The sequence below is a fragment of the Vanessa atalanta genome, chromosome 28, assembly GCF_905147765.1.
Source record: "Vanessa atalanta chromosome 28, ilVanAtal1.2, whole genome shotgun sequence".
NCBI classification, from domain to species: Eukaryota; Metazoa; Arthropoda; class Insecta; order Lepidoptera; family Nymphalidae; genus Vanessa; species Vanessa atalanta.
In genome coordinates, this window is record NC_061898.1 from 1,133,993 (window position 1) to 1,153,427 (window position 19,435).

The 19,435-nt window shown below is 35.2% G+C and overlaps 1 protein-coding gene and 2 non-coding genes across 3 annotated transcripts; 1 reads left to right on the plus strand and 2 right to left on the minus strand.

The window, feature by feature from the left end:
• Positions 1–752: 752 nt before the first annotated feature.
• On the minus strand, positions 753–12,341 carry LOC125074506. The gene is made up of 10 exons (XM_047685836.1): positions 12,336–12,341; positions 11,020–11,103; positions 7,450–7,518; positions 5,202–5,319; positions 4,828–4,926; positions 3,773–3,927; positions 3,354–3,411; positions 2,332–2,432; positions 1,596–1,703; positions 753–861 (listed from the first exon to the last, which is right to left on the minus strand). Exons 1-10 carry the CDS (start codon positions 12,339–12,341, stop codon positions 781–783), a joined length of 879 nt encoding a protein of 292 aa, XP_047541792.1. The 3' UTR covers positions 753–780.
• On the minus strand, positions 7,323–7,394 carry Trnad-guc. Its single transcript has one exon. It is a non-coding gene; the product is annotated as a tRNA-Asp (tRNA).
• Positions 8,968–9,039, plus strand: Trnad-guc. Its single transcript has one exon. It is a non-coding gene; the product is annotated as a tRNA-Asp (tRNA).
• Positions 12,342–19,435: the final 7,094 nt, after the last annotated feature.

Sequence of the window (19,435 nt, forward strand, 5' to 3'; positions counted from 1 at the left end):
AGTCTTTATTCAATGTAGAAGCTATTCACTTGCTTATTGATTGTCAAAAATCTACCACCGGTTCGGAAATTAACAACTCGGACCTGAGAAGAACCCGCGAAAGAAACTCAGCGGGATATTTTTTTTTAATTTCATTTTCACAAATATAGTATAGTTCGTGTACAATAAGAATAAAATAATAAACACATTTTCGTTATTTGAAACAACCTGGAGGCGATCATCTCATTCCCAAGGTGTGTAATCAACTAAAAAGTCATTAGTGTTATAATATACTTTATATTATTACAATTAAAATATATCTCTGTCTTAGTTTCTTATTTGCAAATTCACTAGTATCAAATCGGCGGTGAAATCAGTCAGCATGTAATTTTAGATTCATTTGTATAAAAAATATTCAAAAGAAACGTCATCGACTGTCTCATAAGCACTCGTATTTAACGTATAGCACAGTAACAGCCTGTAAACGCACCTCTGCTTTACTAAGAAGTCATTTACCTTCTAAGTAGAAGGATTAAAGATATTGTAGTTGTACCGATGCTATTATACTCAATTTTAACAAAAAAAATGGTTAAATAACAATAAAATAAAACACATTACTCTTTATATAAATGTTTATATAAAAGGGTTCTATTAATTATTGCTGTAAACAAATACATTGGACATTTTTTTCAATACAGCTCAAAGTTTTTCTTATCTAAATCCAAACAATTTAATTTGTAAAAACATTTCATTTACTCCAAATAGATTCTCCACGGACGGATAACCTCTTTGTTTTTTTATTTAACCTTTGAAAGCGAACGCGTATCCTCCTCCAAATGAATGTGGTCCACGGTTTTGTTCCTCTATGTCGTTATCTCGGTACTGAAAACAAAAGGAAAATATATATTACATTATATCATAAACAAATGATAATAATTTGTAATACTATGATTTAAGATATTATATTTGGGAGCCGTGATGGCCCATTGGTTAGAACGACAAAGACAAGCACGGCTGAGTTTTCATATTCTTAATTTGTGTTTATCTCGTGCTCGGTGAAGGAAAACACCGTGCGGAAACCTGCATGTGTCTAGTTTCAATGAAATTCTGCCACATGTGTATCCACCAAACCGCATTGGGGCAGCGTGGTGGACTAGACCTTAGGTCAGCAGTGGGACATTTAAAGGCTGTTACTATATTTCGAACCATCAATTTATATCTACTGGAATCAAACGTTAATTTTGCTATTAGACTTATGACAAAACTTAAGTTTTATTAACTACTAAAATAAAATGGCGATTTTTTTCTCGGTGCTCACGGAGGTATAATTTATATAGTGATGATTATTACGTGTGACATTTAATAAATCAAATAATAATTATTATTAATATTATAGATTATTACCGTTTACATTATAAACTCAAAAAGACCAATACTAATGAAATTAAGGGGACCATCTAGGTCTTATACTTAATTAACGCAAGAATTTACCCGATTATATTATATATAACATAAAAAGCTTCTCCTTTTTTGATTTTTAAAAATACTTTTAAAAATTATACCTGAGTATTTGTTTATAAATGTCGCTAAAAAAATGATTCAAACATATTTCATACCTGACCATCATCACGACCATCTGGTCTCCAATTTTGGTTGAAATATTGACTGCCTGCGCCAGCTACTGCACCCGAGCCTCCACTTGCACCTCGCTGAGTTTCAGCGGCCTGAACATATTTCGAACATATGCATGAACTCAGACAGGCATTAAAATCGGCTAAAAGGTAACTATCATATTGTAACTGTAAGAAAATAATAAACATACTATGTTTTCTACACCAATAGAATATAGGATTTTCGGTGCTATGTCAATTATATCTGACAGTTTCTTTGGTCAATGTTATTTACACGCTTAGAAACGTATCATTTTGATGCTACCCGCATCAGTGATTACTTTTAAGTGCTTAATGATAAGTTGATGGTGTAACTTTTTCAATTAATAAATAAATAGGCCTATTGATTAGATGCTTTTAAAAAAAAGATAAGTAGCTATGCTCGATTTTAAGTTTTACTAATATTTCCATTTACAACACAAATTAAGTTTAAACCGTGTCATCCGTGTAGGCGTCAATAGCCCAATTGGTAAGGGTCGAAACTGCGAATTTTTATTTTAAACCGTTGCGCAATTGACGTTAATTTTAAAAAGCTTTTTTTTTAATTGAATACAATCAAGTAATCCATTCATCTATCCATCCATCACTTATAGAACAAACAAAATAAACTAACCCTATTAACAATATACGTATAATATTAGTATGCCTTATCAATCATTAATTCTTGACGTATCATTAATACCTGATTTTGCCACTGCGGCTCGGGACGCTGTTGGTTGTACTGTTGTTGCAAATCGTACTGACGACGTTGTTGTTCGTAAGCCTCCGAATAGTAATTACCTGCTGGTATATTAATTTAATTTAATTAAACGTTTTAGGGCAGTGCTATCTGTAATAGCCGCGTATATGTACGTATCTTACGTTATTTTGTAGTAATATAGATGATAAAAAAAGCGTGGAGTTAATGCTTGTTGACTTCCAGGCAGGAGACATAACATACATACATAATTTGTATATTGTGTTTAACTAACATGACTGTATTCTTAGATATTGAAAAAGAACTAACTACTAACTACTGAGTTTCTTGCCTGTTCTTCTCGGTAGAATCTACATTCCGAAGCTTGGTAGCTTTAATTTAAATAGTTTGTTAAATGACGATTTAAAAGTGCTGAAAAGCCTACTTGAATAAAGTATATTTTGATTTGATTTGATTTGTGACTTATATCTATTACATATGACGTTTCCGATCGTTTTCTACGATAAGTTTTCAGCTTGTTTTTACAGAATTTAAACGGCATTTTTAAAAATGAGAATTTTCTCCAGCGTCGACCTTACCGGGCTGTTTCTTGTATTGTGATTCATAAACAATTTTATTAATTTTATTTGAACATATTTTTTATTAATCAAACTTCTCTGTTAAAACACTATGAAGATTTTAATTTACAAATTTTCAGTTTGAAATTTTCGCCATGGGCGATTAAGGGTTGAGGTCCTAGCATGAAGTTAGAGTAAAATAAGGGTAAATAAAACATCTCACTAATGTTTTACAGTGTACGCCAGTAAAGCTGTTAGACATCATGATATTTTCCGCCATTTTCAATAGTTACCGTTAAATTTAACGCAATTTACTCCATAATGTATGAGGCACTTAAACCTTAGTCATAGATCACTCAGTTCAGTAGTGAAAATCCATATGAGCCTTACGTTCAGACAGATAGACAGACGCGGCAAGGGTATTGTAATTAATATAAATAAAATAATTACTAGGAGCTGCTGGCGGTACTGGCTCGGGGCTTTTCGGTAAATGACTTCCTTCCAGAATCTGGAAATACATATCTATTTAGAATTTGATACAAAATAACACCTTAAATGTTCAGAACTCCACAAAATTACTAAAAATTGAGTCAATCTTCTAATAAATTTACATCAATAGACCCAAAACAATATTGAATGAATGAATTAACTTTGTGGACGCAATATTTCGTATTGTTATAGTCTGATTCGAAGGGTGAGTGAGCCAGTTTAACTACTGGAAAAAGAGACAACATCTTGGTTCCCAAGGTTGGTGGCGCTTTGGCGATGTGAGGAATGGTTGATATTTCTCACAACACTGTCTATGGGCGTTATTACATTAGATGGCACTTTCACCCGTCCTACCTATATCATAAGTCAGTACTTCTTACTTGGAATCCTTCCTTTCCAGCGCGATACTTCAATTTCACGAGCTGTCCACTAGGATCCTTGTATTGATAAGCGCCGACCCTGGATCCGTCAGGTTCTATCACCTCGCCGGCCGCAAGGCCATTGTCTGACGCGTATTCGAATCGGAAAGCGCCCTCTGGGGGATGAATTCAAATCGGTTATAAGGCATCAATCGCTACTCGAGGTTATGTTTAGACCGTAGGTTTCCGTTTCTGGTTGTGCTTTTATTGGTACCAATAATGTCATGTGTGAACTCACTCCTACAACTACATAAATCTGACAAAATGGACTCCTGTGAATGTAACCTCAGCTGAGATTCGAAGCGTAAATAATGACAGATTAAAGAATTTACTCCTTCGAATGCCATGTTTCAATTACGGTGAATATTTTCAATGAATACTAAATTACTGTAGGAGTTTAATATTCAGGCGTCTGTTCGGAAATACTAATAGTCTGGCCTCATAGATCTGTCACAACCAGAAAGAGATAGACGCAGAATGCGCATTGAACTGAAAAAACTCTATCAAGTACCAAAGTCACGATTGATACGGAAAAATTCTCGAAAATATCACGAAATTTTGTAGTTCCAACATAAAAAATGGAATCTAAAATCCTATCCACTTTATGTTCATTTGTGAGAAAGTAAATGTTACCAGTTGTTGCATATATCAATACAGACTTGCAGAAATGATGGTTCTGTTGTAATGGCTATTGACTTCTAGCATGGTTGCATCAAGTGGCTTGATTGAAAGGCCGCAGATAAATGTAGAACAAGATTTAAACACCATTTAAAATTAATTGGGTTTTTCTGACTATAAATTCTCAGTAGCAGTTCCGAATTCCTCCTGTGCCTCGGAAATTACGTAAAGCGTTTGGGTAAAGCTGTTCCTAATGTGCCTGAACTCTTTCTCGTCTTGTTGAATTTGCCGTTCCTTTGGATTATGAGAGGGACGTATTGACAGCGAACTCGTGTACTATATCTCGTGCAGTTGCTTATGAAGAGTGGTTCATGGTCATCATAATGAATATCACAAACCTGAGCTCAAAGATTGCTTGTGGTGCAGGATCGCTGCTTGCTGTTCCTTAGAAATTCCGTACGGAACGCGCCAATTTTCTGATCGTGGACCTTCTGAGCCTGGAATGACAAAACTTTTTAAAGGAAAGTAAATTATTACCAGCCTGCCTATCAGTGTCACAATATTGGACTCTTTTTTTATTCCATCACGCTTCTCCAATGCGGATTGATGATTCATAAGGCAGAATTTTACCAGTTACACACTTTTCCTTCACACACAAGTAACAGATCAATTATAAATTAAATGAATCAAGCAAATGAATATTTCTGATATAGTTTCATGAATCTGCAAGAGGTGGCAATCGAGCTGAATTAATTAATTTAATGTAACGAACCTCGATTGTAATTTTCATAGACCGGTGGTGGATTGGGTCTCCAGGATTGTGCGGTAGTACCTTGTGGTGTGACGTCATCGGAAGCTGGGTTGAACAGCTGCGGGCGGTATGGATTTACCTACAACGTGATGAAAATAATTTAGCAGATCATTTTGTTGTGTGCCAAGTTACCATATCCGAAACGTACATAACTGCAGGCATGATATATAACGTCTTAGTTCTCAAGGTAAGTGGCACATCTTAATATGTGTCGTCCATTATGAAGAATTAATAACTTAGATGATTTTTTTGTATCTGTGGGGTGTGTACGCCGTGACATAATGAGTCACGTGATCGGAATCGTTTGATGGGATAACTGTTACATTTTGAATTCTATGCAGAGCGATGATAGTTCAGTCAATAAAGCCCAAAATCACTAACAAATTCGTAACTCGGCAAATTTTGTGGGTTTATTTAGTAAGGTAAAATAACTTACCGTGTGATTTTGCAGCGTCGTGGGTTGAAGGGAAAGGGTTGAAAAGGGGTGAAAAGCGTTTTTTGGTAAGACCATTGTTAAAAAAATTAGTAACACGCTGCAAATTTGCAAATATCATGTTCATAGCATTTTGTAACATCTATTAAATTTGCAGCGTTTTGCAACATACGGAACATTGTTTATTGTTGAAAAACATTGATATTTGTGAATAATAGGGTAAAAAAATTTGTAACACGCTGCAAATTTGCAATTATCATGTTTATAGCATTTTGCAATTTTTTCTAACAATGGTTTCAACAAAAAACGCTTTTCACCCCTTTTTGACCCACGACGCTGTAAAATCACACGGTAAGTTATTTTGCCTTACTAAACAAACCCACAAAATTTCGGCGAGTTACGAATTTGTTATGGATTTTGGGCTTTATTGACTGGACTATGAGTCGGAAGTTAATTATTATTAAAGAGAGCAATACAGTTTGGGCCTTCCAAACGGGACCGTTGGTTCACGTAACTCGGATAGTTATAATATACCTACTTTATAATATGTGATTGCTGATTACCTACTTAAAGTACAAGAATTGTCATATTGTATCGTCGTGGTTAATTGCCTGAGACCTACGCCATGAACCCTGTACCAGAAGCTCATACCGATAACGGGCATACCGCTGATCTATCGCAGTCGCCGTCATATATAATTAATAGCGTAAGCCGATTTGTGCCAGTGATTATGGGACTATAGCTGCATTGCACGCTTGTGTGCAAAAGGTTACTACACAATTAGTGAGTTTATGTTTGATAGCACACCTTGGGAATGAAACGATCGCCTCCTGGCCATTTCTATTCATATTCAATATGTATTTAAATAGATTGACAAAAAAAAGACCCGCTGAGTTTCTTTCGTCGGTTCTCCTCAGCTCAGGTATTCTCTTTTCCGAACCGGTGGTAGTGTATAATTTAACTATCAACGAGTAAGTGTTAATGCTTCTATATTGAATAAACGAATTTGAGTTTGAGTTTGATATAAGAGATCTGTTATGGTCTCATTTTGAGGAGCTCCAGCCGTAAATGTGCAGAAAAATAAAGAGAATTCTTGATAGCAATTTACTAAATTGTTACGATTTAAGAATTAATTTTAGAGAGTGGAAAAAAGTTCCTGGCCGTTTAAAGAGCGGTCCTAAGGCTGTATAAGAAAAAAATAAAATAAAAACGTAAACAAAATTAAAGTAAACTGTTATAGACAAATCAAATTCTAACTGAATTAATGTATACTATTTGACATTAAAGATTTCACTCAAATAAGGTTTGGTCAGTGACATGCAGTTTACAATGAAACGCAATCAAAACAAAACTCGTCATAGGTTTCGAAATTCCTAAAAAATCTTTTGTATAAACGCGTAGTTTCGCGGGAGACACACTAGTTGATGACTTTGTGTGCCATCAGGGGGCTTATCTGTTCGTCCGCCTATACCATAAAAATATCTTAACATTGTTTATTGTTTCATTTGGCAATCCAACAGTAAATATTAAAATTATGATTTTAGAATACTATAAAGAAAATATGTGAATTATAAACGTCATTTATAAAAAAAATGCGATAAAACTAAAGGCATTTAGCTAATTTGTTTATTTTAAAAATGAAAACAATCCTCCCCGGCGGGGAATCGAACCCCGGTCTCCCGCGTGACAGGCGGGGATACTTACCACTATACTACCGAGGATATGCTTACAAGTGCAATATTTTGGGTAGAACAGATAGTATCAGCGAGTACTTACTACGTCGGTAGTTCTCTGTGAAGAAGCCCAAGGTGTATCCAGGGGCTGGAACATGGCAGATCTTGGCACCTATAATATTTTTTTAATATTAAAGCTAGAATTATAAGGCAGTTCAACAATTCATAGCTCTATGGCCTTGAAATGCGGTTTGAGTTTTTTAGAATTGTTGTTCGTGTAAAGTTTTATTGTATTATGTTGTCTTAGATTTTCGCGATTATTACACATTGAAATAAAACTAGTTTTTAACGGATTTTTGACATCTCCTATATGTTCCTTGACCCTAGTACCAATACTTCTATATGACTGCAAGACCTAAAGATACAGTTAGTGCCTTCTGCGTGCAACCGGAACGCTACTCAAGATACCAATTAAGAAATCGTTGGCGGTAGTTGTAAATAATATTTCTTTTTAATTCGAACAGACAAATGTCACCTTAGTCTGCCCGTGACCACGAACACTGCAAAGTGCTCGAAACGTCGGGATGTTAAAATAATTAATATACGCGATTAAATCCGTTAAAAACTAGTTTTATTTCAATTTTATTGTATTGTTGTTTGTTGTTGACTGTAGAGTTTTAGTCGTCCAACAAAAATACCGTCAGTTTACGTTTCGTTTTGTGGCAGAGGCGGCTCTAGCCCTTGTGTGCAGCCAGTACCCTGGCCCCTCTAATAGTCAAAATTGAATACTCTTACAGTTATATTTTCAAACGGAAATTCGAGTGCCAATAGTGCAACTTTAAATGATATCGGGAAGCACAGCACGTGTTTATTAGGAAGGAAGGGGTTTGAGATGGTCTTATAACCCTCCCTAGTGTTAAATTGTATTTTACGTCATACTTAAGCGAAAAATTCAACTTATTACAAACGCGAGTGGGCGGAATGGTGTACATTTCGAGTATGAGGGAAAAGTTATTGTGTTGAGGGTTTAAAGACGCCTTGCTTTGCTACATAGGCCGTAACACGGGCGCAGGGTCTTGGAGAGCGCCGGTGCCGAACGACGCATCTTTAGAGGAGCCGCATTAGAGGGCGCTCCATTAGACCCTTCTCCCGTGTGCCCCGCACACAGACGTCTCAGTTACATATAACGTAATACGTCAAACTTAATCTTTAAGGTATTTATAATCTACCGCCAAGAAGCGATACTTTGTATCACTGTGCGAATTTAAAATGAGTTAGTAGAACTACGTGAACATGGGAAACAGAATCGTAGTTCCCAAGGTTGGTTGCGTTTGTCACTGCTAGCTAGTAATTAAATAAAAAATAACACACTGAAAAAAAATATCAGAATATACAAGAAACTGAAATATGACTAACAATTTTTTATTAATATGTATTAAAATTTTAAGTACGTGCCAAGTAAGCTATATCTTTCTGCGACCTTCTTGGTGAGATAGTTCAATTCTATCAAATTTGTAGTTCTTTCGTCGTTCAGAACTATGAACTAAGTTGAACGTTTATGATCAGCTTGTACGAAAACAGTATTAAAAGGAAGTACAATAATTTCGCTGTTTCATCCATATCCTCGGTAGTATAGTGGTAAGTATCCCCGCCTGTCACGCGGGAGACCGGGGTTCGATTCCCCGCCGGGGAGGATTTTTTTTTGCATTAGAGATTTTGACAAATAAATTGCCTCTAATTAAACGACTCTACTATAATTTAATTTACATCTCTTCATTTTTTCTTCTTAGGATTATTAATTATAATTTTAAGTTAAGATTATTGTTGTGAAATTGTTTAGTTACAAATAAACTTTATATTTATATGATATAACAGCGCCAGGGCTGGATCTACCGTATGGCTTTTTGGGCTTCAGCCCAGGGCCCCGAGGATTCAAGGGGCCCCAAGCTAAGACAAGTCAAAGTCAAAAATAGACGATGATGCGAAAGAATCCATCATTTTATTAAATTAAACAGATCGTATGGTTTGCAGCCCACATTCAGGTGTGCCTTAAACTCACGGTCCGGCCCTGAACGGTTCATCGCTAGCGCCAGATTTTAAATCACGGGGAAACAAGATTTGACAGCTTCTCGGTCTATTCGCGGGGATATTGAACACGACCATTATTCACGGTAATCAACTTGAAGCTCTACGACGTCTACGAGTCGTCTTTATTCCCTACAATGTTTATATTGTGAAATTGTATTTTCTTAAGTAAGATTAATCAAATGGCTAACACAGACAGAGGTAGATATCAGTCTTTATAAATAATCACTCTTTAACTATAAATTAACTTAAGTAACAAGTCAAAGTCAAAGTCAAAAATCTTTATTCAATATAGAAGTGTTTACACTTGCTTATTGATTGTCAAAAATCTACCACCGGTTCGGAATTTATCACCTCGGACCTGAGAAGAACCGGCGAAAGAAACTCAGCGGGATATATTTTTTTTTTTAACCATTTTCGATGTACAATTTTAGTTGTTTGAAACAGCCTGGAGGCGATCATTTCATTCCCAAGGTGTGCAGTCAACTAAAAAGTCATTAGTGTTGTAATATCCTTTAGCACACGAACGCTCTTTTGAATTTTATAAATGAATAATTTTGAACGTTTTCTGGGATCCTGTTGTAAAAACGTATACATTGCCCCAAAAAAGAGTTACTAACCCTGTGTAATCGGGTACTTGGAGTAACAATTAACTTAAACTTAACTTAACGTAAACTTTATTCTTGTTCCTAGTGTTAATAGAATGTACGTCACAATTTCTGGGAAAATTATTTATGTTTTTGCGTACATACATAACATAATCAAAAACAAATTGAGAAGCGACATTCATTATTTTAATTTCTTTAAATTTACCTCTTAACGAATCTTTTGGGCCCAGGTTATCAAAACAATAAAAAACTTGAATTTGTTGATTTTTAAGGCGTGATATATAGAGGCGGTCTGTTCGCTTAGATCTTTTGAACGACGCAACGGATTTCAATGCGGTTTTCATCAATAAATGTGATTCAATTGATTTTGTTTATATTCGAACCAAAAATTTCAACCTTTTTCAATGTAAAAGTTGTATTTAGGCTGTTATTGTTCCCGTTAATTTTATCTATATTAATATTTTAGAGCCGAGATGGTGAGATGGATGATTGGCGGGTTCAAACCCAGGCAAGCACCACTGAATTTTCATGTGCTTAATTTGTGTTTATAATTCATCTCGTGCTCGGCGGTGAAGGAAAATCATCGTGAGGAAACTTGCATGTATCTAATTTCAACGAAATTCTAACACATGTTTATCCAACAATCCGCATTGGAGCAGTGTGGTGGAATATGCTCCAAACCTTCTCCTCAAAGGAGAGGAGGCCTTAGCCCAGCAGTGAGAAATTTACATACATACATGTTTATATGACCTCTTTATTTTTATTTAATAGTGTTGTAAATACCTGTAGTGATGTATCACATTGTATCAGTCCGCGTATTTTCGGTTTCGGTTTCGGTTCGTATTTGTTTTGGTGTTTCAAATATATAAGCAATGGTGGCGCCAATTACAAACCTTGTCAACGGTCTGATAATAATCCTAGCTAAAATACTGTGGAAGACCGTGTATGTACATATCTATTTAAAGAGTAATAAGACTGACTTGTCTGAATGTTTGTGGTCCATAGTAATCTTCGTCCCGCGACTGCGCTGCCGTCGCTACGACGGCGCACCAGAAACATATTAACTGAAACCAAAAAAATATATATATTTTGTACGTTTAGACTCAATAGATTTAGCCGCGCGTTGAAAGTCAAAACATACGTTTAGGACCGGATTCGGAGGTCTAAAGCCCTAGGACTACAAAGGAGTCGAGGTCAAAAATTGTCATTAATTTATTTATCTTCTAAAACAGTAATAAGTAATATTATTATAATTTTACGATATTATGCATGGAGTTAATACTTTTTGACTTCTAGGCAGGACTTTGGGTTGTCTGGAAGAAATGGCTACTTAGCCATAAGGCCGCCCGTTGTACTCTACAATAATATCTAAATTTTTCTTGTAACATATTTAATTCTGTATCATGTGGTGTACAATAAAATATAACTAAATAAATAAAAATATATAACATAAATATATGATTGTATTTAACTAACATGACTGTATTTTTATGTATGTCGAAAAAGAGTAACTATTGAGTTTCTCGCCGGTTCCTCTAGATTGAATCTACATTCCGAACCGGTGGTAGCTTCACTTAATATAGTTTGTTAAATGACGATTCAAAAGTTCTTGTAAAAGCCTACTTGAATAAAGTATATTTTGATTTTGATTTTATACATATATCTAAACATATATGAACTATAATTCTTAACTCGTCGGAACCTCTACTATGGGGCCTTTCATAGAGGCCCTAGGGCAGTTGCCCCGGTTTGCCCTCCCCTAAATCCGGCCCAGCATACGTCGTAAAAAGTATATCAGATTATTTACTGGTTTAATTTGAAATTGATATAGTTGGACTTTTACGTAACACTCAATAAAAATCTTTATTCAATACAAGCTGTGCCCGCGACTGCGTGCGCGTTTGAATTTAAAAAAAAAGTTATTGTTGTAGCCTAAGCTAGCCAGCGAAAGTCCCATCAAAATCGGTCCAGCCGTTCCAGAGATTAGCTTATAGCAGAGATTTTCATTTTGCTATATGTACCGTGTATACATACATATGCATTTAGTAAAAAGCGTTTATTTTAATATTACAAACAGACACTGCAATTCTATTATACGTATATAGAAAACATCGTCTTATTGTCTGTAATGACAGGATTTCTCGTCCAAAAAATCGGATATCTCGCAACCATTCCACACGGTCGTGATTCAAAAGATATTTTCAAACCTTTATTCGTATAAAATTAAACTCAATTCAAATAATTCATATGTTTTGTTTAATAAACAACAAAAAAATAATATAACTAATCAACTTACCCTCATAATTAACAATAAAAAAACACTTTCTTTCAACAGACTAACATCAAGTATGCTCCACATACGAAAAGTACATCTATATATAGATGTTTGAGGAGCGATGGACCGAAAAGTAACAGGTTGGCATGCACTGGCCGCGCTAATTATTTACGTATGAAATAATTATGACCTATCGCTGTAATGAACACATTTCGATCATTAGCGAAATGATCTAATTGTCAAATCAAATAAAATTGTACCTGAAATACTAAAATGGCGGCATAAGTCACAACAATAAACTTTACATTAATATATTAAATGTGATTTGCTAATAACTCAGCTATATCGTGCACTACTAAGAGTTTATGATTAATATATCTTTATTTATAATACAACACTGTTACACTTAACTACTTATTTCCACTTTCATTTGACTCGCTAAGTTCTGATTGCAAAATAGCCGAAATTCAAAATTAATTCGAATTTTTTTTTACCATCCCTACGTATTTTATAAATGTCTGCCTGTTGCGCTTTCACGAGTAAGTCATTATAGATGAAATATCACATGAAAAGACATAGGATACTCAATTCACCCCTTGAGGCGTAAAATCGTGGATGAAGATTTGTGTGCTCTAAAGTTTGATAAAGTAAAGTGGGTTCATCTATTAGATCATATAGATGAATAAGAAAATGTTTATTTAAGACACAAATATTTTATATACCTGACAAAAAACATATAAAATATTATATTACTTAATCAAAATAAAAAATCGAGGCAATATTGTAAACTACGAAGGAAAAATGAAGAGCCGAGATGGCCCAGTGGTTAAAACGCGTACATCTTAACCGATGATTTCGGATTCAAACCCAGGCAAGCACCACTGAATTTTCACGTGCTTAATTTGTGTTTATAATTCATCTCGTGCTCAGTGAAAGAAAACATCGTGAGGAAACCCGCATGTGTCTAATTTCGACGAAATTCTGCCACATGTGTATTCCACCAACCCTCATTGATATGCGTGATGGAATATGCTCCAAAGGGAAAGGAGGCCTTAGCTCAGCAGTGAGAAATTTACAGGCTTCGTCTTCGTCAATGAATAAAATCTAACAAAAATGCCTTGTGAATTAAAAAAAAAAAAACAAAAAGTTAAAATATTTTATTTATAAAACCGTATATATATATATAAAAAAAGAGACAAAAATAAATAGAAAGGGATGGAAGATCTCGTGGATAACATAACGCTTTCTCCTTACGTGACGTTATCTGACAGCTCATTCTACTGTAAACCGTAACCGTAAAAGAACTTCGGTCCAAGAACAATGACAGACGTATAGGTGCGCCATTCAGCTTCCGAGTTGGGTTCCAATCCAACACCACCTGGTCTTCCATGGTAACTATGATAGTGACAATAAGTCAGACTTAGATTATTAATTAACAAAAACCAAATTTCTCAATAACTCGTTTACAGTACAGGCCATAAAGTTATGGAAGGTCCTTCCAGAAAATATAAAAAATCAATTTGTATATTTGATGAGATGATTTATTTCCCATTAAGAACAAAGTTCACTTACATAGGAAACTTAAACTAGTAACATAATAATAAACATATATATAGTTAATGGTGACCTTATTTATACAAACATTCAAATATAATTATAAAGTTTGACAGTATGTTTTTAATTTAGCCTTAAATTTCAAAAAAGATTTTTCGTTAAATATTTCTTTCGGTAGATTATTGTACATTAGCGCTCCCTCAAATTGTATAGTTTTGTTAACATAATGTTTAGTTCTAGACTTAGTTATTTGTAATTTATGTATATTTCGTGTATAGTATTTATGTGATTTAGTCTTAAAAGTAGTTTGTGTGTGTATAGATCCTGAGAGAATTTTTCTTATAAGTATGCATGTTTTGTATTTGTATAATTGTGCTATAGATAGTGTATCAGTTTTCTTGTAAAGTTCATTGGTTGGAAAGCGGTAGCCCAGTTGGTGTAGTGTTTTTAATAGTTTGTTTTGTGATATTTGTAAATCTTTTAAATTATTTTTGTGTGCAGATCCCCATACTTCTATTAAATATTCAAGTGAGGGTTTAGCTAATGAGTTATAAATAATAGTTCGAACTTTATATGGAATACATCGGACATACCTGCGTAAAGCTCCAGTCAGTGATGTTATTTTAGTTTGCAAATAATCTAAATGAGGTTGCCATGATAGTTTGGAATCCAAGAGTAAATACTTTTCTGTTTCTGATTTTTTTTTTTTAAATAATTTTTAAAAAAGTTGTTAAAAATTATAACCTAAATAATAATTTAGTCGACCTAAATTGATTTCCTCGAATTGTAACATTTTATTATCTTAATAGTTATATATAATATAAATATTTATTACAAGTATGTTACAACATTCTATAAATAATAATAAATAAATAAATATCGGACAACATCACATACATTACTCTGATCCCAATGTAAGTATCTAAAGCACTTGTGTTATGGAAAATCAGAAGTAACGACGGCACCACAAACACCCAGACCCAGGACAACATAGACAACTAATGAATTTTTTCTACATCGACTCGGCCGGGGTCGAACCCGGGACCTCGGAGTGGCGTACCCAGTATTGTTGTGTTCCGGTTTAAAGGGCGTGCGAGCCAGTGTAACTACAGGCACGAGATAACACCTTGGCTCCAAGGTTGGTGGCGCATTGGCTATCAAAATCAAAATACTCTTTATTCAAGAAATAACTTTTGAATCGTCATGTTATTGTTGAGTTAAATGTAAAACTACCACCGGTTCGAAATGTAGATTCTACCGAGAGAACCGGCAAGAATCTCAATAGTTACTCTTCTCCACCATTACAATTACAGAGTAAGTCAATGAATTACAATTAGATACATCTATTTCCTGTCTGGAAATCAATGAATACTAAGTCCACGCTTTTTTATAATTAATATAATCTTGTATTGACTAATATGCCTTGATTATCGATATTTTTAATATGAGTTTGATTTTTTTTAATAGACTTAGAATATTGTTGTAAACAATTGTGAGGCAAGTGTATACTCTATTCCAAACGTAACAGGAGAAAAGCCAAATAAACAACATTTGACAGCAAATTGACGCGATATCATTGGTCGAGAGCTTGATTGATCTATTTATTTATTGATAGGTACTCAAACAGAATACAATCAGAACATACATTCAAATAACGGACTTTAATAATATAACAAATTACACAATTTTGATCTAGATTACATTCCTAAGCATGTGTACACGGCGTGCTCGTAACAATTATACATCAATGCAGTCTGGTGCTATTTTATATAACAATTAAATATTAATAAATTACAGTAAATATATAAATTAAAATAAATTTAAATTATGTTAAATTAACAATGACGTAGCTATTGTAGGGCCAGGTAGTGCAGTGCACCGGGTCCCCGGAGCTCAGGGGGCTAACTTAAGCTTTGAAAAAAGCTTAGAATAGAGATGACGTATGGATTTAGCCTACTAATAATAAGTTCAACTCACCCTATCCTGTTCTTATTCCTATCTATAATTTTGAAGGGCAATATAAGTTAAAGGGAAAGTGGAAAAAGGGGATGAGGACCCGATTATTTTTCTATGCACCGGGGCCCTTGCCTACCTAGCTACGCCACTGAAAATGAATACTTAAATTATCTAAATAACATTGAATATTTATTACTTTTAAACTAATAATAATACATTAATCCATTTGAATTATGAGACTAAGACAATAAATTATATCAAATAATCATAAAATAATACAATTATCGAATTGAAGAGAAATAAAAAGGGATTTAAATTCATAGATTCAGAAATATCTGTCAATAAGTTATTAAGTAGTTACAGACGATCATTGAATCGTAGATATAATATTCCTTACAATGTTTTTAAATTTTGGGAAAATGGGATTGAATATGTGTGTTTAAACTATGATATTTACTATGGATTTGCGAATATAAGGCGTTTTGAACGTCGACGAAACTCTTATCGGAATTTCGGAAGTAAAATTAAAGTGGAAATAAGTAGTTAAGTGTAATAGTGTTGTATTATAAATAAATATATGTTAATCATTAACTCTTAGTAGTGCACGATATAGCTTAGTTATTAGCGAATCGCATGCAATACGTAAATCTAAAGTTTGTTTATCTTTTTTCCTACTTCCATTGGAATAGGCTATCAATCAAATTTCTCCCCCTGCCTCAATAGGCGTCGCAGGGACTAGGGGGGTCTCAGTACCCTGAGAACCCTCTAGGTGTTGGCCCGCATAAGCGGGCCGACCGTCAGGGCGTCACGGTAGCATGCGTAAGCGATCCCGTGGCGCCCGCCGAAAGACGGAGAGGGTACCTCTGGTTTCTTAGTGGGTAACCCCGGCGTACCTGGGCGCACTCGGTGTCCAGGGCTCAGGGGAGTCCCACACACCCCCCACTTACTATCACGTGGGGGAAGCGCGAAAAGCGTTTTTCCAGCGAGAAAAAAAAGGCTATCAATGAAAACATCGCAAAGGCAGTATCGAGCTCCAAGATTACAAATATACCGGTTTTTTAGTAATAAATATTGATCTTATCGTGTAATACGCCTTATTTATCAAAGTTTCTACTTTCTGAAATCATATTACACGACTAAAAATGAATATTACAACCGTGAAGTGCACGTAAGATCGGATATATGATAGACACTGATTGTTTTAAAATATACTAATCCTTATAATTAATGATTAATTAATGTAATTAAATAATTAGTGAGTATTTTGATTGTTAATTATAATATTTATTTATAACAAGTTAGCTTACCGGTTAGTGTATTAAATCTTAATAGTTTTAAACTTGAGCAAGCACCGTCATTTCAAACTTGGGTACTGAATATAAATGTAAATATTGGACAAGTTAAGTAGTTAAGTAGCTAAAGCACTCGTGTTATGGAAAATCAGAAGTAACGACGGCACCACAAACACCCAGACCCAAGACAACATAGAAAACTAATGAACTTTTGCTACATCGACTCGACCGGGATCGAATCGGGGACTACGGAGTGGCGTACCCATGAAAACCGGTGTACACGCTACTCGACCACGGAGGTCGTCCATAAAATAACCTATAAGGAGTATTTCGGAACGATATAATTATTGACATAATATTATAATTTATTATTTATTTAAGAGACCTGATACACTGACATTGGTTCCCTGGGAACGAAGACGGGCCCTTATGTGGGACGTTACATGCGTTAATACGCTGACTCCGTCTCATATCCGAGAATGTTAAGAGCCGGTGCCGCGGCGGAAAAAGCTGAAGCAAAAAACGATCCAAATGTTCGAGTCTTATGTCAAATTACTTTTTCGTTCCATTTGCTGTCGAAACTCTTGGCCCTTGGAATAGTGCGAAAAGCTTCATTAAAAGTATAACACCTCGCCTTATTGCCTCCACTGGTGATAAGTGATAAGAAGTGTCTACGTAATAAGAAACTAAGATCCAGTACTCTTATCTAACGTTCTAAAGTTCATCTCTTACAAAATATCTCCTTAATTTACTTGGACTTAACAAACATTTTAAACGTCTACGCGAACGGAGTCGCCAGCAAAAGCTAGTATGATGTATTCCTAACAGGTTGGTACAGCATTGATGTTGTAAAGGATTGTGTTTACTTCTAATAGTGCTAGTATTTTTTGGGATAATGCACGCTTCTTAGAATATCTCTACCGCCAAACAGCAGTTCTCAGTATTGTTGTGTTCCGGTTTAAAGGGTGAGTGAGCCAGTGTGACTACAGGCACAAGGGACGTAACATCTTAGTTCCCAAGGTTGGTGGCGCAATATTATTTCTTACAACGCCATTGTCTTTGGGCGATGGTGACCACTTACCATCAGGTGGCCCATTTGCTCGTCCGCCTACCGATATCATAAAAAAAACTTACCATAAGGTGACTAAGTAGGTCGCAACCCTATTTAAAAAAGAATATAATAGTCACATTTTTCTTTTTAATCTGTATTTAATACGTCGCCGTTAAAATAGTCAAGGTTTTCGTGAAAATTACATTTGATTGCTTTCAATTACGAAGTGCGCAACGTCGTTATTGATTTGAGTAATAAAACATTCCAGGTCAAATCAAATCTGATATATTTTATTTTAGTTCCTTAAGTCAATAATAGATGGCGCTGTATGCCAGTTAAATCGCGCTATCAAGTTATTTTTCTTGGACCTTATATACTCGGAAGCGATTTATATCGGGGTAAATTTGATCGACGAAGTCTCGATCGCTCTGTGGCGTGAATCGCACCCGGTTCAGACATCACGGATAATAATCCACCCAGTAACCCGTCTGTAGTTGCAAACGGCGTTGTCACCACTGTAGGGGGCCATCGCCCCGAGTCCCGACTAGTTACCCCGGGGCCCATGCGGGCCTGCGTGGATATCTCTTATCGGGGTGAAAAAATTGAGGAGAATAAAGGTGTTTACACCAAGTGGTGTTGTGTTCCTTACTTTTTGAGTTCCCACTTCCCAAACAACGGGTTTTTTTTAAACCAATATATATGACGGCGCGCGCCAAATGCGGCGCCATCTAATTGATTTATCCCGAATATAATTGTAAGGGTTCGATTATTCGACGAGGGTGCGCCAAGCTCTGGTGGTAATGGCGGCGTATGTCACGCGAACGCCGACGTCTATAATTATAATCCCAGTTAATCATTCGATTTAACAATTGAAAACTATTGTATGAACGCGTGTAAACATTACAACATTATAATTTAACGATACTGACTTTTATTTCCGGAATTGATTGGAACATTCCCGCGCCCTCGTGATGAGTGAAATAAATTCTATATTAAGAGACAAATATGATAATGGCGCTCCTGCCAAAAGCCGAGTGCCTTCATATAAATAAGCAAAGGTAAATAACTCTTTGATAAGAGATTTTCTATTTTTTATTTTGTTTTGTTTAGTTTGGCCCGTTATGAAAAAGTGATAAGTGACATAATAAGGATGCGGAATAATAAAAAACTTCTCGATGAAGTTGCTCGTTAAACCAACAATTAAATGTCAAGTCGTACGAAATAGACAACTTCACGCCTTATCTGAGCCGAGATAGCCCAGTGGTTAG